This window comes from Thermobia domestica, chromosome 2 (genome assembly GCF_964235325.1).
Source record: "Thermobia domestica chromosome 2, izTheDome1.hap1.1, whole genome shotgun sequence".
Taxonomy (NCBI): Eukaryota; Metazoa; Arthropoda; class Insecta; order Zygentoma; family Lepismatidae; genus Thermobia; species Thermobia domestica.
The window spans coordinates 328165970-328191411 of NC_137455.1; the positions used below are offsets into that span (position 1 = coordinate 328165970).

General features: G+C 36.2%; 1 protein-coding gene across 3 annotated transcripts in view; it reads left to right on the top strand.

The window, feature by feature from the left end:
- timeout (circadian regulator timeout) overlaps positions 1-25442 on the top strand; it is a 1048389-nt gene that overhangs the window by 945653 nt on the left and 77294 nt on the right. For all 3 annotated transcript variants that reach the window (XM_081749081.1, XM_081749078.1, XM_081749079.1), the window contains exons 25-26: positions 18367-18564; positions 22215-22402. In XM_081749081.1, coding sequence (XP_081605207.1) covers positions 18367-18564; positions 22215-22402 — 386 coding nt within the window. The remainder of the gene's footprint in view (positions 1-18366; positions 18565-22214; positions 22403-25442) is intronic.

A 25442-nucleotide genomic window follows, 5' to 3' on the forward strand; every position in this document is an offset into this window, starting at 1 on the left:
CCACCAAAAGGAACGAAAGTGTAACGCCCGGAAGCTATACGAACGGCATCTGGCAAAACAAAGGTGGATGTACGTCGTAACGCTCGATGAAGCATGGATTTACCTTTCCGACTGCGGCAAACCGAGAGCCATTATGTACCGAGAAAAAGGCGCCAAAAACTTCAGAAGGTGGGTCCGTGTCTGTAAAGAATCCTTCCCAAAAGGGTTCATGGTCGTTACTGGCTACTGTTACCGAGGTAAACTGAAGATTCGAGGGGTGGCGAAGAACTGCAAAATAAATTCACAGCGTTTTCATCAGCAGATCATGCGGCCGATCTACGAGCATAAGATTCTAACAATGTACGGAAATGACTGGTGCGCATTCACATGGACAAGGCCTCATCACATACATCAAGATCGTCCCTCGCATTCTGCAGGGAGATGGGAGGAGGCAAGTGGTATACAGGTGATACCTTTCAATGGGATACCTGTTAAATCTCCAGATGCAAATCCTATGGACTATTGTGGATTTGGATTGCTGAAGCAGGCTTTGGGAAAATGGCGTGTGATAACCATGGAAGGACTTTGGAAAGCTGCGCAAAGGGAATGTGACAAGATTCCCCTTCCAGTTCTCCAGAGAAGATTATTATAGTGGAAATTACACTGTCGGGCTATTGTTAGGAACCAAGGAAAACACATCGAGAACTTACGGACCTGGCGCCATGGATTCTTCTAAATTTTTAGGTAAGTCGAAATTGGCCAAATGTAGACTGAACAACCTCTGTAGATGATATTCCCATAGAAACCTCTGTAGATGATATTCCCATAGAAAACCGTCAATCTGTATGTGTTCCCCACATCAACAGAAGAATAAAGTTTACTTTTCTCTTTGGTTGGCGAACAAAATTTGTCTTTGTAAAATTCATTACGTTGAGAACTAACTAGGAAGAAACTGACAATATTTGCATTCATGGTCTTCCCATTAAAGAGGAAGAAAGTTTAGCTCCAACGTGCTGAAACCTTTTTACAGAGGTTGATTCAGTAATATTGACGCTAATTTGAATATGTCTGTTAACTAGTAAATGCCGTGTTTCCACCATCGGTTGTGTTCAGTTTGCAGGTCACCTCTATTGAGTATTGTCTGGCATCGAAATTGCCATTGCAGGAGACTGCGTTGCAGATGAGTATTCCACTCCTCTATGAGTATTGCAGTATCCCATAAGCCTCAAACGATGTGGACTCGACGAGGTGAGAGGCACCGCTTAAGGAGTCAGAAAGCACAATAGTTCATTGGGCTGGCGTCTGGACTCTTGACAGGGATATCGGAAAGAAGATAATTGCTGCAATTTCAGTTTCCTCTTCCGTACGGTGATAGAAGTCCAGCAATATTTTCGCCATGTGGCTAGATGCTCCATTTTGGTGCCCTTCAACCTGATTTAATTCTTGTCCGTATAATACTGGGATTTCGTGTTCGTATATTTCAGTCAAGACATGAGTCTGGTAGTACGCAGCATTGATTTTGAAGTTTCACTCTTACTTTTCGGAGACCCAGTTGGCGTCTGTAAGAGAAACCGACCACAATCATGAACCCTTTTCTGGCTGCTCGCGTTGATGTTGTGGGCCCAGGACTCTGTGTCACGTATTTCCATATAATACGTTCACAGTTGCGCGACCTACACGAAAATTACACACTTCACATATTTCAATGATGCACGACGTCGTGAACTTAGAGCTACAATGAACACATCCCAGAATCTGTAGTTTCGGCGGCGTCAGACTACACTCGATCACACTGTTCTACTGTGTGACTAAAGAGATACTGTTGCTTGCCTCGTGGCAATCTCACGGCGACGATTTGCACATGCGCGGTACGTATTCACAGTGAATTTGGCTCAATATAACTGAATTAACCTCTGTATTTTCCTGACATAACTTTGGCTCGCTCATAACTCGTCTCTATGAATTAGTCGGTTATTTTTGTTTTACATCCTGTATATAAAACCTGCATTCTGTTATTACGTTGTAAAACGCAGACTAGAATGACTTGGACATTTTGTGTGGAACCAAGAATAGGCAAAAGGTTTCTCTGAACTTATTATTTATTATTTTTACTAATAGCATGTCTGCTGCAAAATGACGTATTGAAAGTCTATTTTGTGTTATTTTTATTATTCTATTTGTGTAATTCAATAACGTTATCTTTGTAAACGCCACTCTCTAATATATGCTCTCTTGCCTTCTTTCTCTCTTATTTATGAATATTCCGATCCAATTTCCCAATGCTAAAAATTCACGTGATTGGTTGTAAAATATTCAGAGGAGAAACTGTGACAACACTTTTTTTTTTTCGTTTTTAATTAGTCCCTCTGCCGTGCACATCCACCATTATCAAATTCCTCGCATGTCTCTGTGGATCAACTTCCAACTACACATACAGACTTTAACTAATTCCGTTAATAATACAAACAACCTGTGCGGCTAAAGTTCACTCGTTTTCTCTCTTCACAAAAAGCTTTACTCTTTATTATTATTATTATTATTATTATTATTATTATTATTAACTTGAATATCATTGATTACTTTGTTCTAAATACGAGGTAGTAATGGCAAGTGTTTGCTTTTATTCAGGGTAACTGGCCCATCCTGCTACCCTACAAATACAGGGTGGGCCCACCTTAACTCTAGATCAGCGTTTCCCAACCGGTGTGCCGCGAATGGGCCGCTAGTGTGCCGCGAGGAAATCGAAACAAATTATTAATTCAATAGAAATCAAATGCAAGGGAAAATGTATATTTGTATTTCACATTACTATGAACCTCTACTATAAATCTACAATTTTAAGTTTCATACTGTGTTACTTTTCTGTACATTTTTAATGCTGGAAAACGTGTTTATCATTGTCATGACCATTATTGCTTCTTTATTGTTGCAGACTATTTCGTAACTTGAAATTTTAATATATCATTCAATAAATTCAACAAAGCAAATATGCATACAAATTACCTACATTTGTGTTTTAAAAGTATAGGAGATTTGTTTATTTATTCGTTATTTAGTGATCTTCCCTTTTAGTTAAAGGTTAGACACAGTTTTCGAAAGAGAAAGTGGATTTTTAAAAACCCGAGTCCTATATTTCATTGCAATTTGTTTTCTTTTTTAAAATTAGAATGAAAAATAAGCATAATGATTTACCACGAGGGAAAATCAGTGATCGAGCTTTCTTCTCTGTAAGGAGATCAGTAATGACATAAAAATACCACGGTATTTTATATTTCAAATATATATAATCAGTGGTGTCCAATTATAATGAGCCTGAGGGCCATAACCGTCTTTGCTAGCAAGGTGGAGGGCCGCAACTAATAATAATAATAATTATTATTATTATTATTATTATTATTATTATTATTATTATTATTATTATTATTATTATTATTATTATTATTATTATTATTATACAAAAGAAAAGTATAAAAATGTATTTGAAATATTACATTCAATGTGATAAATGAGGGTGACTAGGAGAGTTTACAAGGGCTGGGATATCTACATCCAATCCTGTTGTTGCGAGCCGCAGAAGATGTAAAAGAGAAGAATCTCCAAGGCAGCTTCTGAAGCGATTCTTTACAATTTTCATGATTAATTGGTTTGGTTTGGTTAATTGAAGAAATCGTTCCTTTCAGCAACGATGCCTTGCCTATAGCTACATTCACTTATTATTAAAAAAAAAAAAAAAGTTACAATTTCTGTGTAGTTCGTTCGTGTTTGCATGAATATCTGCCTTCGTAACCTATATCGAGACATGGTTTCATTTTAAGATGATAACCACGCACCATAACCACACCAGTGTTGCCTTGGATGTCTGGGCCTTTTTGTTGTACAGAAGCGCTAAATGGATGCCTTATTTCGAAAGAAGAGTGGAAACATTAAAAGAATGAATATAAATGAAAATATTATCAGTAATAATAACCGTATGTCGTGAGAGCTTTGTGGGCCGCAGAAAATGGTTTGGCGGGCCGCCATTTGGACAGCTCTGATATATATATATATATATATATATATATATATATATATATATATATATATATATATATATATATATATATATATATATATATATATATATGGGTGTGCCGCGAGAATTCAAGTTACACCTATAGTGTGCCTGAAGTTGAAAAAGGTTGGGAAACGCTGCTCTAGATTGTATAAGACAACACCTACAGTTTAAAATGAGATCTGAATTACTTAAGTGCATGGGCATCCGAATAAAATTTTCTAGGGGGGCCTCATCTCCCTGGTTGCTATATTGCGTTTGGTATTTTTTTTATTTGTATTAAGAAAATCTTAAGAAATTTCATACATTTTCGTGAGCCAGGGGGAGGCCCGGGCGCCACCCTGCCCCCTTCGAGTGGCCATGCTTAAGTTCGGCCGATGGTCTCCCGTGGAATTGAACCCAGGACCTTGTACATTCAAGGCACTCGGGCTACCCACTAGACTAATAAAGAGAAATATAATAGACCGTATATTTGTACTAGGCCTATTCATCAATAAGAATGTATTAATATTGTTAGAGCTAAGCAGAAACCATTTACCTGTATTTCTATATTTAAGACACATTAATCTATATATTATTTGAAATTAAATGAAATCTTTAAGTTTTACATCCCACGATTATGTCGGCGAGGCTAAAGGAGACGACGGTGATGAGAAATGAGTGAAATGATGGTGGAATGAAGAAAGTGGAAGGAAACAGGAAAACCCCGAAAAACCAACACACATGATGTTTGTTCACCACAAAGCTCACTTGGCGCGAGCTGGGATCGAACCAAAAACCCCATGCACCAGAGGTAAACGCTCTACCACTGAGCCACCGCGGCCCCATGTATTGCATTTAACAGTTGTTTTGATATCAGTTAAATAATCATTTACCGAATGTATTACTGCTAACTTGTCCAAAACTTATTCCGCTGTCAATTGTCAGTAGTTTACCATAGAATCGTAGAATTTGTCCTTACAGGCGTCCCGTGGGCTTATTGACACTTCACTTATTTATTTATTTTTTTTTTTTTTTAGGAAAGTAGCAGGACAAAATCACCACTTCCTATCGCAAAAATCTTATGCGGCTGATTTAAATTAAATGAAGATGGAAATTTGTTTAGTATTTCAATACTGACGTGACGTGGGAATCCTTACTTATACCTACCTGATTACATCCTGTATCTCAAAGCAGAACCTAAAAATAAGTAGTAGTTATCTTTAGACATCTAGGAAGCTTACCATCTGGAATCGAATGCAAGAATCATTCGGAAGACAGCTCTAGCAATCTAAAAAATAGCAACAGAGATCAATATTTATATGTAACATAGCAATCTGTTATTCATTATTTATATATATGTTATTTTCTTATAATAACCATACTGCTGACTGTTTTTAGCGATGATTTACTCTATACAGTAACTTGTAATTTGTTACTTAAGTAGTTATCTGGAATAAGTAACAAATGTCACCGGTTGTAAGTTTAGTGTTGTATCGTCATAGTTTACATTCGTCATACCTTGGAATTAACTCTCCGAGTTCAAGTTCTTGAACCCATTATCCGTTCAGCAAACTAATTTGATAAGCCTTCGAGTTCGTGTGTTAGCCGTATACAATATTGTTACTCCATCTTGCACGGTTCTGGGACGTTGCACCTCGTGGAGTACTCGGACAGCATCATGACGAAGAGGAAAGAAAAGAGTGTAAAGGAAAAGATGGTTAATTAAGATGAATAATCATAAAATAATTGGTGTAATAGGAATGTGGGAGGAAATGGGAGAACCTTGAGAAAACTCACGGACACGATGTTGTCCACCGCAGACTCACATGGCCTGGGACCCCTCGCACCAGAGGTGTGCGCTGTACTACTAAGCCACAGTACTCCCTTACTGTGGTTAGGACCTCACAGTAAATTCTGTTTCATGTCAATAATATAGCCTCAGTTTGCAAAGCACATTGTGCTCGAAACAACCAAGTAAGGTCATTTTTTGTCAATAGAATATATTGAAATAAATTTTATTAATTTTAAATTGTGTGAGGTAAAAATGTGTTTGCAGTTAATTTCCGAGCACACAAAAGTAGAAATTGTAATGGAAAAGGTTTCATTTTGTCTTTGAAAAAAAAAAAAAAAAAAAACCTTTGATTACGTTTTACAAAAACCTTATTCAGTCTCATATAGGAGGAGAGATTGTTTTCGGGTATTTCCTCCCTTTATTTTATGAATCCAGTATTCACATATCGTACATTGCTTGCTAACATTTCTAATCCAAATCACTCGGCTTTCGTGATATTACCTAAATAGTTCCTGCTTTAATTGCTATAACACAAACAGTACTAACGTTTAGTAATTAACGAACACTCTTTAACATGCTTGAGTCGGTAACAGTTTTATGTGCACTATTTTGTTTTTTAAAAAATAGAAATTCTTTCTTTTTATTTAATGTTCTCAAAAAAAAAAAAAGCTGCAGTAACGTGCGTGCCATTAATTAAAATGCACGTAATATCTGTTTTTTTTTTCTTTAATAGTATTTCTGATATTACTACAAGAGCACTCAGCTTGGTGACCAGAATTAGCACCATTTGTATTCAACCTCTTTTACTACCAGCTGCTGCTAAGCCCATATTTAGAAACATTATTATTCCTGCATGATCCAGGCCTCATTGTATTGAGAGCAAAAGTTCCGAGATTCTGTGGTGGAACAGAGAAATGCTGCAACAATAATATAGCTGAGGGTATCCAATAGCCGAAGCTTGTTGTAGCATGCGATTACTTCAGTCTTTTATGATTTCATATTTTAGTTCCTGTAGGACAGAGACGACTAACGTTTCCGAGACTATTGAATAATGATAGTTAAAGTTTCAATAAACAAATGAAATCTTTCAGTTTTACGTCCCACGTTTATGCCAGCTAGGCTGAAGGAGACGGTGGTGATGAGATGAGAAATGAATGCAATGGTGGAATGAATAAAGTGAGAGGAAACCCACGAGAAAACCAATGCACACCACAAAGTCTACTTGGCGCAAACTGGAATCGAACCCGGGACACCAAGCATCAGATGTGAACGTCTTACGCATAGCCACTGCGGCCCCAGTTTCAATAATAAAAATGTATTGCTCACAGCACAGATTGCTTAATTTAATTCTAGTTTCAGTTCTTACGCTTCAGAACACGAAGAATGATAATAATATAGATTTTAATGAATTATGTTATTGTAATTAGGAAATTTGGAGATTCGAGATTATCCCCGAAACATCCGTCTACATTTTACTCCCACTGGTAACGTTTTGTGTTCGCGACTATTACTGCTTGGTAAGGTGGTAATCAGTGGAACCCTTCTCTCTTTCACTAAGCTAATTTGAACTATTGGTTGAAACTGCAATTTTCAATAGTAAGCAAAATGTGCTTTTATACTTTGTAAATATTTCATGGCTCAAGTTGGAGCAGAATGTACAATGGACGGTGTTGCCGCATCGTATCTACAAAATGTACCCGTGAAACAGTCAGTATTTGCACTAGAATTTTACAGCATATACATAAATTTAGAAAAAAAAGTATGAGCTAATTATGAAGTTAGGGATAAAAATGAAAGTACGAGGATAGTATACACATCTTGGCTGTGGCATGTGTTGGAAATGGGGCCTACAGGTGTTTCAGGTACTGCGTCTATTAACGATCAGAAATCGATCGTAGATTAAGACTAAAAGTTCACGTCAAAAAACCGATTGAAATCCAAAGTGCTTTAGGTGAAGTTTGTGGTGAGCTAAACAGTGGACCGTAGTAGAGTTTCTTGCTCAGTTCCTTCAGTTTTCGTATTAATCGTGTGAGCATAAACGATTATGTAAATATTCATCTTCCCCACGACTAACAAAATGTCGACAAGTTCAATCAAATTTCAAAGATCAGACAAATTATTATTTTTGCTTACGATCTCCAAGCAATCGTCATAATACGAAGGTTTCCATGCAGAGGAAGTGTCACAGCAATGTATTATCGCGACTTCTTACAAAATATAGGCAAAACTTGACCTCAGTTGCCCGAGGCTGGGCCACCTATTCTCCACAACAACTCTTGCACATTCTGCGAGAACGTCGTAAAAGTTACGTGAATAAGGTTGGAAGGATTTACCTCATGCTCCTCACAATCCGGACATAAATCCACAAGATTTTGGCCTATTCCCACAAGTTTCGGACTATTTCCATATCTAGAAGAGCTTTCTGCCGCCGTTACCTGAGTTACGCGCCAGCTGAACAAGAATGGTGTCGGATGGAATACTGAAGCTTCCCGGACGTTGGGATTCTGTCATTGAGATGCAGGAAAACTATTGACTGCTTATAAAGTGGTGCTATATACTCGTATATATAATATAAAAAAATAAAGTAATATTAGTGTGTAAGAAAAACTAATATTAGTGTGCATTATTTATAGAATGACCCTCGTAGATGAATGGTGGAAAAGACATGCAGAGATGAAACATATATCAATCGATGTATCAGATCAACTGAACAATGTTTTTGAGTGTAAAACATTCGGTGCTTTGGAGAAAATCAAGAGAAACTCATTTTTTAGTGCCCTAAAAAGTGTATCGTTCGTTGTCATGATAGTTTTTATTCTGCTGGAACAGGTGGTGTATTTATTTATGTACAGTCCGCAGCAAAAAAAAAACTGCAACATGAGCATGTAACTTTAATGTGAAACTACGCTTAACAGCGCAGAGAATCAATATAACGTCTAAGTGGCACGAATCACGCCAGGAGCAACCTCGGCGTCCTCCGCTTCACGCTTATTTTGCAGCAAAAGACTTAGTCGTTTCACAACAAACTTACATGCTCATGTTGCAGGTTTTCCTTTGCTGTGGACTGTACTAATATATATATGGTGTTACATAAACGTGTCACGATATTTTGGGAGCAGATTCCTCACATCAAAATAAGAAAAAAAGTTCATATGGACCTGTGCTCAAAAGTGGATAGTTTCGGAGTTATAGGGTGCCGAAAACGTGAAACAAGTGGACTTCAAAAGTTTAAAGCTCCACTACTATGGGACCTATCGCAATCGGGTCAAGAAATCACTGAGCAACTGGTATGTGAATTATCCACATATCCATCTTTCAGAACCTCTGGTACTTGCACAATCATTTTTAGAGAAGCTATTTGGCAGTATTTGATCACTCTCCACCTACCTCTAAAAATTTTATATATATATATATATATATATATATATATATATATATATAAATAGGTCGTAGATAGAGGAAATATAGAAAGTCAGTAATCTAATACAAACAAGATGGAAAAATTAGAAGCAATGACAACAGTTCTTTGATATAATAAAATATCGATTAAACTAAATAAAAATCAGTATAAGATTGTAGTCAGACTAGCAGTGATGTGTGACGGAAACAACACAGAATGAGGTCAACAGAAATGAGTATGTGTGGAATACTACCTAGCAAGGACAAAATCAGGATTAATCAAATAAAGAGAACTGTAAAAATAGTAAACCTGAAGGAAAAGATAAGACTAAGATGGTTTGGCCAAATTATGATAACATTGAAGCACATATGGGAACGAATATAATTATAGTGGGAATTGAAAGAAGCCCAAAGAAAAGTAAAAGAGGGTGATTCAGAGAAAAGAATCTGGATGTAAAAAAGTGAAAGCCAGATTGATCTAGAGGAAGCTCGTTGAAATAAGCGGCCCCTATGGAAAGTGGGAAGAATAGATCAAGACAAAATATATATATATATTTCAGTATTACATTTAGCTAACACTGTTCTTGGTGCTTGAAGCATTGCATTGTTATTATTATTATTATTATTATTATTATTATTATTATTATTATTTTAAAGTAAGTATTTAGATGATTAATAGTCCAGGCTCGATTGCCGTGGCACCGGATAAGATCCAATGACAAAATTTTGTTTCTGCTGTGATGAAATCTTGGGTTTCCTAGGTCATAAAGAATTAATTTTATCATTTAAATGTATTATATTATTCTCGTTTAAATATTAGTTCGAAATGGAAGCACGCAGTAGTGTTGGAACTACATTGCGTCGTTGATGCCTTTCTCCTTCAAGAATAAATTTCTGGCGATGTCTTTGTAACATCCGTCGTAACTTGACAAGTCACTTAGTAAGCTTGATGTTAGTATGACGTGAAGTACTCATCTCAGAATATTTTATATATCTTGGACTTACCGGCTCTTCGAACCATACTTCGTTAAGAACGGCGCTCAGCTATCCTAACCACCATAAAACTGGCTCTAGGACACGGTGGTTACTTCTGCTAACAGCCCAGTTCTATTTGTAACAGAAATGTTATCGTGTTGGCAACTATATTTTCCTACAGTAGCATCTTTTAAACTTTCAGGAGAAGACGAGGGGGGAGAGCAAAAAGCTGACGTAGAAAATTCAGTTTTTTTTTTAGTTAATGTATTAGTATACAATTGATTAAGAAGTGTATGTCTGAAACTCAGTGGGCTGTAATTACGCCTACCCTCTCCAAATAGCGCCCGTGTCCTCCTACAACAAAATAGTTTTCTCTCTCTCTCTCTCTCTTTTTTTTTTTTTTTTCAATATCTGCTACATGTTACATATGCATGTCGCCCTCATCAGTATACAAATCACCACTGATATTGTTTTCTTCCAAACAGTTGCTGAAAACTCGAAAATAAAGATAAAAAAATAAAAATTGAAACTTGTTTCATGCATAGGGAGCATAGGTAGCTTCTTTCTCAATGCTTGAATGAGTTAAATATCTTCCCTACGTTCACCCTGCATTTTTTTTAGTTAATAATTTATTCCATATATATATATATATATATATATATATATATATATATATATATATATATATATATATATAATAATTGAAAGTGACTGTCTTTGTGACTTCTTAACTTTTAAACCACAAATTTTCAACATATGAGGTTCGGGCATGGGAGATGGTTTTTATCATTTCGTTTTGACTGTGGAACTTAGGGGAGGATAGGAAAAGGTATTTTGAAATGAAATGAAATCTTTGTTTTGCGTCCCACGGATATGCCGGTTAGGCTAAAGGAGACGGTGATGATGACTAATAAATGAAATGGTGGAATGAAGAAAGTGGGAGGAAACGGGAGAGCCCCGAGAAAACCCACGCATACGGTGTTTGTCCACCACAAAGTTCACTTGGCGGTGGCTGGGATCGAACCCAGGACCCCAAGCACCAGAGGTGAACGCTCTACCACTGAGCCACCGCGGTCCAAAAGGTATTTTAAAATAATCGAAAATGACCTATATTAGTGTGGAATCCATAGTTTGCATGGTCGCTGAGACGAGCAGTGACTTTCGATAGCGTTTTATACTCCAAATTAAGCCCTTTATGTTCAAAATGAAATGGATATTCTGCTAGTAAACAATAAGAAATCAAAATTTTAGAAAGTGAGCCAGATAGTATCTGTAAAATACTATTAATTTCTAAACCTTTCGTATTGTGTCGAAATGTGTGTGTCCGATAATTGTGACATAAACTGCAAATCCAATTTTCGGCCTATAAGAATGGACCAGGTAATAATTCGTTCATTTAGTAGCATTTTGCACATAATACCCGTCTCACTTGTTATGTTCTTTATTGTTTTAAGTTAATCAGTATTTAAAAAAAGAAAAGAAAGAAATGCGGCAGTAAGCATAACGAAAACCCTAAAGACAATGCAGTTGATTGATGGAATTTGAAATGAAGAAATCAGAAAATGTTTGCAATTTTGTATGGAATGATTGTGTCCCAGAAAAGTCCACTTGTTGTGTGATTGAACTGCGGATATTTCAATGTTTGTTTCCAGATAGTCAAATAGCAAGAGTCTCATGTGTTTGCATACTCGAGTTATCTGGATTCCTAGAAGAGCTATGTGACATTGTATTGCAGATGCAACACCACTCGACTAGATGCTACAGCGCACTTGGGAGGAATTTCAGTATCGCTGGAACACACGACACATAATTCATTCTCTACACATGCACTTGGTTGTTCTCCACTTTCACCCTCCATGTTCATTGTACGTAATATCAGTGCCGTAACTCTTCTACTTTATTAAATAATGAAATTCGTAATCCTGTAGTTCATTTTGCCTCAGCATGTAGTTTGGTCATACACGCTAATATTTATATTTAATTGCCCATTCATTTGTGTCGTATACGGTAGTTACTGCCTGTCGCCTTGCTCAAAGTGTTTTGTCGTCGTGTTTTTTTTTTTCAACTTTTTTGTTGTTGTTGTAAGTAGTGGTAGGTAGTTATTTTCCCTTGACATTTATATAGCCTGTGTTCCTTCTACATATTTGAGATTTTGTTCCTGTATTTATCTTAAGGTTCCCCTTCTGAAACATCTTCTGTGGTGTGTTTCATATGACTTGTAACGAACTATGTTATAGGAGTACAACAACGCAGAAGTTTTATATATGAGTTCTTTTCATTTTAAAGGTGGACGACTGCCCTTTTCGCCGTCCTTAACTTGTCTCTTATTGTTTTACTACTTTATATAATACTCATTTCGCCTAACACTTCATTGACAGATAAAAATCTCACCAACCATTTTAGGTAAATTACGAATTTGCATTTGGCCTGATTCTCATTCTAACGATCTTTTCAAAGATTGATTCCCTTTACTTCAACGGCGGACCTAGAAGGTAATTTTTTTGGAGGGGGCAGCCAGAACCCAGCCAAATATATATATATATATATATATATATATATATATATATATATATATATATATATATATATATATATATATATATATTGTGAGTTTACTAGGCCTATAAACTTTCAAAAATATATCAAAAGTAGATTAAATTATTTCTGTCACTCAAAAATACTAAAATGGAGGCCTAAACGCCGCCGGCTACATCCGCCATTAAGTACAGGTGAAGTTTAAGGTCAACCCTTTAGGCTACAAGGGTACATCAATAATTGCCCTGCTAAATAAGTATTGTTTTATTAAGAAAGTGTACATATGTATGTCGAGTTCAATATTTTGGAGGGTGGCAGAGATCTTACCCGATAAACCCGCCGCATGGATGCGCACCTGGATATGTAAGTTATGTAAACAAAAAAATAAGGTTTTAGAGTTGGTTTTGGTTATATCTCCCACGAGGATACTGCGTCGTGTCGTCTAGCTAGTGTCAGAATGAAAACTTTGTTTAGTGTATACAGTAGCTAGAGATTACAGCGCCCGGGGCGAAGTAGAATTCGGCGCCCCTATATTCACGTTACCAAGCTTTGTTTTTATATATAAGAGAAGCAGCTCTTGTTGTCTACGCTACGCTGAAGTTTTATCAAGCTCTTTGGACGGACCATTGGAACAGCCAAAAGCGATCATTATATATTCTTTTATAAGAGCTGTTTTCAAGAGGCTTATTTTGAACTTTCTGTCAAAACTTGACAAAACTATCTTTAGTAGTATACAGGTCCACTTGAACAACAGTTATGGAAATTTACAGTTATTTATAACGTTTTATACTATCGATAAAAAATGAAATTTCAAAACATTAGAAACTATGTTTTCTAAAATGTTCGAAATAGGTGGCAGCATTAATTTCCAGTAATAATTGTAAATTTTTGGAATAATTTTATTCTGTAAGTGACCACACAAATAGCTTTTTAGTTTCGATTCTATTACGGGTAAAAATATTTTCTAAACTGTATCGGAAATTTAGAATTAGCCTTCTTTGCGAGTTGAGTTTTATTCTGGAAGGAGGGGGGGGGGCATCAATTTCATCTCACTTTCCTTTGTGGCAATCGGACACAAATCATCACATTTGTTCCCAAAAAAACACATTTCAAATTGCATTATTGGGGTGACAGTCCCCCCAATTCCAAGATTGGAGGGGACATGTCCCCCTCATCCCCCCGGGATTTGCGCCAGTGATGGTTATATTTAGAATCCAAAATATAGTTTGGCTATTGTATATGTCTGAAATTATAGTAATTATTTAATTTGTTATTGAATAAAAGTTCGGAATTTAATTAACATAATAAAAATACACTAACACACACACACACACACACACACATATATATATATATATATATATATATATATATAGTGGCGGATCCAGGATATCAAGGGAGGAACTAAACCATAATTTACCGTTTTATCCAGTGTAAAGCAGAATTGAAGCCCATTTTTTATCCAGTGTAAACCTGAGCATCAAGGGGGGCTATAGCCCCGTAGCCCCCCTTAGATCCGCCCTTATATATATATATATATATATATATATATATATATATATATATATATATACGTATAATGTGTGTATATGTTTTGTTTGTATGTAGATAGATAAAAACATCACACAACTAGATACGTATGCACAAAAAGAAGTATGCGATACAAGTAGTTGGTGGAGAAGTGATCCCAATAAATTCCTTCAAATTGGAAAAATTTCATGTCAATGGAATAAAAAAAAATCTCTGGTAGTGATCAGTCTTTGAAAAAAACGAAATTCGTTGGTTTAGTTCTGACCCCCTTAAGCCCCATTCTACAATTCCTTCAACTTCAAAAATGTTATTATTCCCTTTGCCTACCTTCATTTTTAATATTCCCGCTCAAATATCAGCTTGCGTGTCTCTTCACTCCTTTCATTTTCATACCTTCATTCTCACCGTCGTGATTAATCCGATTATGTAGAAAAGCATGATTAACTAACCAAGCTCATCACCACCAAAACGCCGAACACGTATTTAAGACTATGACAGTTTCTGATTTTGAAAATACTGGTGCGTACAATATAAGTGATTACTCGGTACCTTGTGTATCCCATCATTAACAAATCATATATAATAACTTCCTTTAAGTAATAAGTAAAAATTTGTTGTGACTCTTATCGAAACATTTGGGTTGCGAGTGAAGCGAGCAAGAAAATTTTATAACAAATCTATTTCTTGGCAAAGCGACAATATTGATTTAATAGGGCGCCAATATCTTTTCGGGGCGGCGCAAGTGTTACTCATTTTCAACACTTTTTCCCTTTATTCTTGCTCCTTCGGCGCCCTCTTGCTATCATCGCCCGGGACAACTGCCCCGCTGGCCCTTCCCTAACTACGGCTCTGAGCGTATACATCATATTAACGAAGAATGTAGTAGTTGCGTAAGATAAATTTTTACGTTTACATAAAAATTAGTTGTCTTTGATTACATCCAAATAGCACACAGCAGGGTTTACAGTCACCCACACAGAGACAGATCTTCAAGGTAAAAAACTGGGGGGTGCTGCCAGAAGCCAGACTATGATAGGTATATGATAAGTTTACTATAAACTTTCAGAATAAATAAATAATCATTTCATTTTTTTTGTCACTCAAAACTGGGGGGCCTAGCCCACCTCCGGCCCCGGCTAGATCCGCCACTGCTTTACTTGTTCATTCTGAAAGTAGTTAATATGTCTATGATGATTTCTTATGTATTTGAAAATAAATGTAAGACTATATAGTAGACCTATAAGAAATTGTTAATCGTTGTAATTGGCATGTTTGATTTTTGTAAATAAGCCTTTCAATTCTATAAGACAGGGCTCAAAAAAGTTTCTTCTGACGTAGGGGGTAGCGCTGAAAAACAAGCGCCGCACCTAATACAAATGCAGTTTAATACATAGTTAGGGGTAACGTGGGGAGACGCCGTCGCCCGGCTTCCAAAAATTATCCATGGCGTCCCCCCACTTTCTAAAAAAAAAAAAAAATACAATGGGCAAAGATAGGCACGGGGGACGGCGTGACGTCATGCGTTCCCTTACCTTTTCAGATCCATTTTACCCCTGTACATAGTCATATATGTTTTTGCCTTCTATTATAGTGACTAGTATGAAAAGCTTACGTAAGTCTACAGGCTATCCCTCAAATATAGCAGCAATTAAAGGCAATATAAGTAAAAGTTTTACAAAACAGCAGTGTGTCTCAGATGTCCATGTATATGTCTTGTAGATTGAGCATTGAAATACCAATTGTCTACTTTTCTGGGTGAATCAAAATTCTGAATCGATGAGCCAGTCATTCATCTTAAGATTCATGGTAAGTTGGAAACTGAGCTCTATAACTTTAAAATTGAAAAGATATTGACGCTCTAGTCCACTCAAGCGCATAAAAATCACAACTATATCCAGACTCGTGTTTCCAATCGCTGTGATAGCCTGGCGGCCGGTATATTTAAGAGTCCTTGAATATAGTTACAGAAATACTTTATGTGATAGTCAGAATGAGAATTAGGCAAAATGTGAAGTAGCATTTCACCTAAAATGGCGGATGTGGTTTTTATCTGTGAGTTAAGTGAATTGACAACTAAACCGTTAACATGTGAGGTTAAGGTTAAGAGTAAATAAAGTTGAATGACGTTTAGTCTCAAAGGATGAGTCCTCTGATCCCAACGCCTCGAACATAATATTTTAAAGTCGTAATAGTTGTGTTGTCAACCAAAGATATTCTGCTACAAGAGGTTGAATAGCTAGAGCTTTGGCTATTCGCTTTTTGTGTTTCTTCCAGACATTTTTTTTGGGGGGCACTGCCTCCCTCCCGGAGCTCTGAGAGTACTTCCCCGAAAGAGACCAAAATAATACGTCTATAATATAATAATAAATAGAGTAGTACCAACAGTGCCCCTCGGAACACTGTCTGAAAGAAACATTGTTCTTGTGTGCGAGAACCTGGTTTGATTTTCGGTTCGAGCTCATGTTTGGTGAAGCTGTAGGTCTATGTCTCAACAGACTCAGTGCTAACAAGTGACAGTGTCGTGTACACTACGTGAAGGAATTTGGTTTGTATAGCGTGATATTCTCTCAACTAATATTAACACCGGAGATGGCAGTAAATTTTTCCCACTTCCAGTTTTAGTACAGTGGAGGTGGAATTTATACTTCAGACGCTAACGCTTCCGATGTTAACCCCTTCCACAACGATTTATTTTCTGAATTCTGATAATTTAAGTATAAGTTATAAAAGTGTATTATAGATGGTTTATCATTATATTATATAACTTTCAAAACATCAATATAGTAACCCTACGTGATGCTACAATAGTTTAAATTTTATGACAAGTGTAGCTCATCATTTTGCGATTTGGCACTGGGAGGTCATGACGAGCTAGACTCGTCATTTCAGTGCAAGGAGTTAATATCGTATACAGCTATGTTCCGGCATCCATTACGTGATTGCCTTGTTGGGATGTTCACCGGCTTCTAACTCGATGAACCCAACAATAAACCATATTTTTGAATTTTAGATTTCACCAGACACTTAATGTAATCGTTAAACACTTTCAGATGTTTGAACACGTATCTTTCCACAGAAGGAGTTGAGTTGAGTTGATTTTGAGTTTATCGTCCCGTTCAGCAGCGAGGCTATATGAGACGTGGACCTACTGATTAACGTGGAATCCGAACCACATGAGCTTTCCACAGAAGGAAAACGGTAGAGCTTTGAGATTTAACCCTGCCTTTTTTACTTTCAAGAAAGGAATGTATATTCGCAGAAAGACGAAACGATTGATATCGTTGCAAAACACGTCACTACTTGTTAGTACATAGAATAATTCCTCGATTATGAGCGCCCATGTAAAGAAAAAAATGTATCAATTTTGAGAAGAATGCGTTTATTCTGTGGATATAAGTACCGTCCCAATAGGATCATTACAGAAAATGTACGCAGCTATGTACTCGTACCAAACCAACGGCTCATCGTTGACTGCAAAAACTAGTGATTCGTTAGAAGAATCTTTCCAGATAGAAGTACCAGTAGTGCCTCTATCTATTATGAATTACTATGCTTAAACTTAACATATGCAGTGTTATGAAGTGTAAAATTAAACAGTCGACAACATGGGCGCCGAAGGGAAGGGCAGGGTGAGGCCTGGGCCCCCTCTGGCTCACCAAAATGTGTAAGTAATATAGTAATATAGCAAACCACGTATATTAAATACCAGACGTAACATAGCAACCATGGAGATAGGCCCCACACTAGAAAATTTTCTTCGGGCGCCCCTGATCGACAATGCAACTTTATATTGTAAAAATTCACAAATTGTTGTTGCTTACGATTTATTGTAAACAACAATTGAAAAGCATCTACCGGTATTTCTATCATCTGTTCAAAAATGTATCTGTGATTATAAGCTTCCCACAAGATTTTTAGACGTACATTTTGAAAAAAGTAAAAAGAAAAGATTATAGTAACCAACTCTGTATTATTCAGACCACTGCCTCCTCAATAGTGGATATGGGAGGCAGTGATTCAGAGACAGTAATTTCCAAAACTAAAAACATGTCTTTTCCTTACTTTTCTTTTTTTAAATCCTGTTTCTTCAGTATTAGTAATGGCTTTTAAATTGTTATTTCAGGAGAAAGCGAAGAATCGGATGATGAAGAAAATGAAGATGATGATAGTGATGATGATGGTGGTGCCGTTGGTTTCGAGGGAGAAATATCACGACCTGCAAAGAAGGCTTCAGCAGCGACTAAAAGGAAAACGCAACCCCCCACGAAGCCCCTGTCAGCACCAGAGGTGGCGGCCATTCTGCACCAGATCTTGGCAAATGGTGAGTTTCCATCCAAAACAGATGGAAGGGAATTTCAACTTGTTTTGCAGCAAGTTATTTTTAATCCCATTTCTCTTTTCGTTCCTTTCACACGAATAAAGGAAAGAAAGAAAAAAAAGTAATTTGCTATTCACAAGCGCCGTTAACATTTTCAGTTTAATTCAAGAAAAATATTTCAGCATAAATAAAAAATTAACTAGTTTATTTTAAGCGAAACCCCCTTTTCTTTATCCAAAATGAACATAAAAATAAGTTTCCGTTCCAAATATCTTTGTCGAAAACAGAAAAATAATGCAAACAACTTACAACTGCAATCAGAATGCTATAATACTCATAGAAATTGTAATAAACTTATTTGCTATGAATGTATCTGATTAAAAAAATACTCTATTTATGTACAATGTGATATACTGTATATTCAAAACAATGTTCTTAAGACTATAAGCTGTGGAGCTATATTTGTGTGCAAAACCAATTGTGAAATTAATGTATAGTTCTGCTTAAAGAAACCTGGATGTTCAGCTTACATTGCAAACCTATTTATTAATATTCATATGAATTTGTACCAAACCATGGGCGCCGACTACGTGGGGGCTTCGGGACTCCAGCACCCACACATATAATCTTGTGGGTTTGATAGGAACAATATAAAATAAATATTTCTCACTCGCCATGATCAAAAAATAATAAGCAATTAAAACATAAGTTAAAATTTCTAATCTCTAAAACGCTTTTTTTTTTTCAAATGTGTCTATAAAAAGGCAACCAAGCAACATCATGCCGTTTTCTGTGCCTGTCTCTGGTCTAGTCAAAGGCACTCCCACAATAATAATAATAATAATAATAATAATTAATAATAATAAATAAAACTATATTTTAAATATAATTGAGCACAGCCCTTTATGACAGTGTTCATAAAAGATTTTAACTAAAAGGAAATCAATCAAAAAAATATCGACACTTCTCTGAAAACATATAACACGTTCCACCATTGATATGAACCCACATAAATTTTGGAAAGTCGGCGCCGTTGTACCAAATAAAACTTTATTTCCGTCGTCTCCTTAAAAAATAAAATGTTGCTCCTATGAGTGTGAGTAGAAAACTTTTAAAATAGAGGAAGGCATCCAGTTGTTTAAACAAAGTTGTACAAGAGTACAGGGAAAGGGTTTAATTTACATAATAGTTTTAATTACAAATGTGTAAGATAAATCAATCACTAAAAGTTTTAAATCATTTTCTTTCTTTCTTTCTTTGGCAAAGTTATCCTTAAGTGTAAATTGCATTCGAAATTGAATACAAAAGGAAAGTAAAATACAGTCGCAAAAATCAGATTATTGTTTGGGAGGGCGGGGAGAGACTGCCTTCATATTCTTACAAATTATTGTGAGCAGGTTTGCCACTTTCCAAAAGCAAAATGCAGGGACACTTCAAACAGCTAATTGAGGGTTGGAGGGTTGTACCAACGGATTTTTTTTTTTTCGTAATGATGTAATAAATATCTTTTTAGTGAAGAGAGAGTCATATTTCACTGATACAAGGAAAGTAAGGCAATTACTACGTAAGCCTATATATCATATAATAAGAAATATGGCCAATTTAAATAGTATGGTAGAGTATAGTCTATGATAGCCCTATATGTTAAGTACCTAAATATATGCCAGTTGCCGATATTTTAAAGGCTCTGTACAATAATGTGGAAACCAAATTCCAATAATATTCGTCACCCATACACATGCAAGTCCTGACAGAGCCACGTTAGGACTAGAGTTCCAACTCTGAAAAATAAAATTACTAGCCCCCACTCATAACCCTCAAAATAGGATAAGAATAAACTGTATTTTAAGCCTTGAAATGTATAGTTGAGTCTGAAAAAAGAAATCCATTTGGCAATCGTAGCCAGGACGCAGGACATTTTGCCCCAAATCAGGACTGGTGGTAACCCTAATTGTGAGACTGAAGTATTAGGCTATTTAAGAATGAGAGTTCGTAAATTCACTATCAAAACCTTTGAAAAAAGAAAAGATAGTTCAGTACTTCCGCACAGTAGCCGAAAATTCCGGCTACTGCTATGACCTTGCGTTCATCTACGCTTCGACTAATATTTTCAACAAAGTTTTAGGGCTAACTTAACTGTAAGCAATAAGAAAGAAATGTGGTAAATAAACGAGTGAAGTAACTGCGTTATTTCCGGTGACAACAAAGTTAGTGATTCCAGATTGTATTCTTGGTAGGTAAAGAAAGCATAGACCGGTAAATAATTAACTTTTATTTTGATGTAGTGTGTTGCGTAAGTCTATTATGTAGCACACCGAAATGAAATATCCCGGAAGTATTGGCGGAAATGCATCATGCCTAACTAGTCGCGTACCGAAAAATTTTTGTGGGGGGGGGGGGGGTCTGAGCTTCGAGAGAGTGCAATACTACGAGCCATTATGTCTATATTGTATTGAACGGGTACTATTTTGCACCCTAAAGGACGATAAGTAATTTCAGGGGGAAAAAATGATAGAACTAGATTGTTTTTGTAAGAAAACAGTACAGATGAAGTGTAAGATTAAATTTCGGGAGTCCGTTAGATTATAGTGTAAGATCAAATTTTCATCCTACATCAATCATTTGCGTGTTAAAGAAGTACAGTTTTATTGAGAAAGTGTGCTAATGTATTTTGAGTTACGAAGTTTTGGTGGATCCTGACCCAGTGAACCCTTCCACCTTCGTGGTTGCGTCCCAATGCCTGCCTGACCCATACATTACGATACGAAGCACATAAGTTACATAAATATGTGCTGATTGCTGGAACTCGGTTTTTATGCAATTTTCTACAGCATTGTTATTGCTGATTTATCTCATTATGGTGAAGATTGATACATAACTGATGCAGCAATTAAGGATTGCCAAATAACTACACTACAAGTCATGTCCATTATCTCATATTTATAAAACAATAATATCTCAATAACAGATTGTGAGTAACGCTAATAAGCAAACTTCAAAACATTTAAGAGTTACGGGCTGTTTTAACATCTAGGCAAAGCTATTTTTATTCTTAATATAAATACAAGACATCTCACTCGATCAGTCGCTAATTCCTAATAATTTACATTGAGACTAATTGTCACTGACTGGACTACTCTACCTGACGCCAAGAGATGTCGCTAGCGTTACAGAAAATTAGCAAACGGGAACAACTATCCTTATTATAAATACAATAGATATACCTAGGTAGATGATGCCTACAGCTGCGCTGCCACTGCGCTGCTTCGTAGTTAACACCATGGTTAATTTTGATTGAGATCAACCTCTTAAAGTAAGCATTTGTAAATCTTGAATCTCGTCAAATGCGTTTCGAAATGTGCATGACATAAGAGTTTTTGTGTGTTGAAAATTAAATGAATTGTTGAGTGTAACGTCCCATGATTATACACCGAGACTAAGGGATAACCAAAAATCGGGATGCCTGCAACCCTTAGTCACTGCATTACGTATAAGCCATAATAATGAGATCTTACAATAATAAAAAAGCGTGGCAAAGAGCACTAAAATCGAGTTGTACCAAACCATGACCTACCAATTACGTAAATTAGCATATTACTTTTGAACTAGAACTTCAGTTTTTCTAAATATATATATTTTTTTCGTTGCTACAGGAAGAAAGGAATCTCTGCAATGGATATCAAACTGTTTGGATGAAGTTGCCACAGATAGAGAAGCAGATGGTGACATGGAACCTGTGCCATTGCTCCCACTCACAGAAGAAACTGTGGACTCAATGGATGATGAATTGTTCCAAAAACTGTTGAAAGAAATAGGAGTCGCTCCTCCATTCGATGAACAGGTTAGTTGATGCTTTAGATTTTTATATATTAAATGTATAAATAAAGATCACAGAATATTTATTTTATTTGTGTGTCTAGTTGAACCAATATGAGAAATTTCTAGTACTTCTTGTTTATGAAGCATAGAAACTTGTTGGTACTTTGTTCAATGTTGTTCGTTTTTCATCGTTGCCCTATTTCTGTAACAGCTATTCATTTTCTGTCTTGTTGCTCAGTTATATTTAGGGCTTGGAGTTTTGGTGCTCCACCAAATCGTAGAATTTAGTGTGGGGGAGGGGCTGCTAAAACAATTATTTTGAAGCTACCACGTGACTTATGGGATTCCAAACTCGAAATTTATGTCCGTCAAACTCCACCAAAAAGATATTCTAACCAATCTTCAAATTTTCGTGTGATTTCGTTTGCCGCCTGAGAAATCGTACTTCCTGCTTGTAAAATCGGCAATGAAAGCTTACCAAATGCTTCAACAGACTTTCAAGAAGAGTGCTTTGATCTGCACAAAAGTTTTCGAGTGGCTTTAAAGCGTTGACATGAGTATTGAAGATCATGCTCGTTCTGGACGCCCTTCATCACCTCAAAACGACGTACATTGAAAAAGTCAACGAGGATCGTCGTTTCACGATCGACGAAATTTCAGAACAAACAGGAGTGAGTTGGAGTTCGTGTCAGCGAATTTTGACAGGATTTGCAAATGAGACATGTTGCCGCTAAGTTTGTTTTGGATTTGAGCCAGGACTTGAAAAATCAGGTTCAAAGTGACTCCAACTTTTTGACCAAGTCATTACAGGTAATGAGAGTTGGAGTTACGAGTATGATCCCAAAACCAAGCAAAAGTATAGCCGGTGGAAGACTTCTCCCCCCCCCCCTGACTAAAACAGCAAGACAAGTGAGGTCAGTTGTTAAGGTAATGATCATTATTTGTTTTTATGTTCGTGGAATTTTGCAACGGCAATTCATCCTCCCTAGTCAAACTGTTAGCCAACACTTGTATTTGGAAGTTTTAAGACATTTACGGGAGGATGTGCGGAGGAAACGCCCGTAACTCTGGTGATCAGATGACTGGTTCCTTCATTATGATAGCGCCCCCCCCCCACACACACACGGCCTTGTCTATAAACCGCTGTGTGCGCTTCAGAAGTGGACTATCGTTCCCCACACTCCCCGTATTTTTCAGACTTAGCCCCGTGTGACTTTTATCTGTTTCTGAGAATTCAAAGAATCTAAAAGGAGAACGTTTTACGATGTGGAGGTTGTAAAAAGAGCTTCGCAGAGGGCGCTGGACAATATCAATTTTGAAAAGTTCCAGAGGTACTTCAAACGGTAGGAAAGAAGACTGGAGAAGTGCATAGCATCTAATGGAGAGTACTTTGAATGAAATTGAAAAGTTTTTGTAAAAATTTAATAAAATATTTTTTTTAGAAGAAAAGTCCACATTCTTTTGGGTCTTCCCTCGTGTAAGACTTCCCATGCTTAAGATGTACATAGTATATTTTGGGCGTTAAAGACTAAAACTGAGATTACTGCTTACAAAAGTCGCGATTTCACTCCAAATTCTTACTTGGTAATATCAAAAGTGCTGATGAACTTTAAAAAAGAAGAAGAAGACTATTTGCCATTCTACCCTAAAAAAAATAGGATTCTTTGATTTTCATCGTTAGTGGCTGAAGAGGCAGAGAGAGAGAAAGAAAACTATTCAGTTTATCGATGTAGTGGAGCATGTTATTGTGCTCTCGTCGTTTCTCTCATCTGTTCATTTTCTAAGCCTGTGAACCGACTAAACGTATTTTAGCAGAGCGATGCCTCGAGGAAGGATGACTCAATTTCGTACTGCAAGTGTAAGTCTTACTTAGTCGTATTAAACGGAAAAGGAAAACGTAGAATCTTTGTTCCCGTTGAATTCCCAAATGCTCTAATAGTTGTATTTAGATTCCATAAGATAATCAAAGATCGTAACTGTTTCTCCAAATATCTTTGGAATGTACTTATCGACTGAGCTGCTGTAATGTCAGTAATTACGTTTTTGTCTATCATTGTCAGACATAAAGAACGTTACTAGAAAGAGACGCTTTAAAGCAATAGAATAATAGAATAGGATAGAATATTTTATTGTTATTAAAACTGTATACAGACAATAACCGATATGTTTTTATCTTCCTCAAACTCTTTAACATTAATAGGGTACATCAACTAACCAATCATACATTTTGTTTTTAAATTGAGTAATAGGCAAGTTTTGCATGTGTATTGGTAATTGTTCAAAAATTTTTATTCCTTGTATTGTATAGCTATTTTTAATTTTTGATAACCTGCTATACAACATATCAAATTGTTTCGAAGATCTTCTGTTATATGAATGAATATCTTGTCTACCTGCATATCTGATATACCGTAAATACGCGCGTAATTTTCGCCTTCGCATAATTTTCGCATCCCAATTTTGAAGGGCATTTTCTGTATATTTTATTTTCCTCGCGTAATTTGCGCACGCGGAAACTTTTTGTGAAACAGCATTTTTCCAGGAATTAATTACGGTAGCCAATGAACACTTGGCAACGCAGCAAAGCCATTGTTGTAAGGTAAGAAACCACATGACTTCTTAATCAATTTTTTGATGTTATTTTTCTACAAATTTAGAATTAGTTGTTTGTTGTCAATTCTTGCTACAAAGAAAATGTGTACCGGAATTTTCGTGTTATTTTGACTGAGGAAAAAAATTAGATGATGTTCACTGATGTGGCTAATTTTTTCCCAGCATAATTTACGCACCCTTGTTTCAAAACAACTTTTTTCGTCTAAAAAAGTGCGAAAATTACGCGAGTAAATACGGTATTTTATTTTACATATATTAAAATCTTATATATATATATATATATATATATATATATATATATACAAACTAATAGCAGTCACAATTTTCAACTTATAGAACAAAAGTTTACAGTGTTTTTTTTATAAGATACTACATTGATTATTGTAATATACGAGGATCTTTGCAAAAGTCATGATAACTATTTTTTTTTTCGAAAATGGTAACGAATA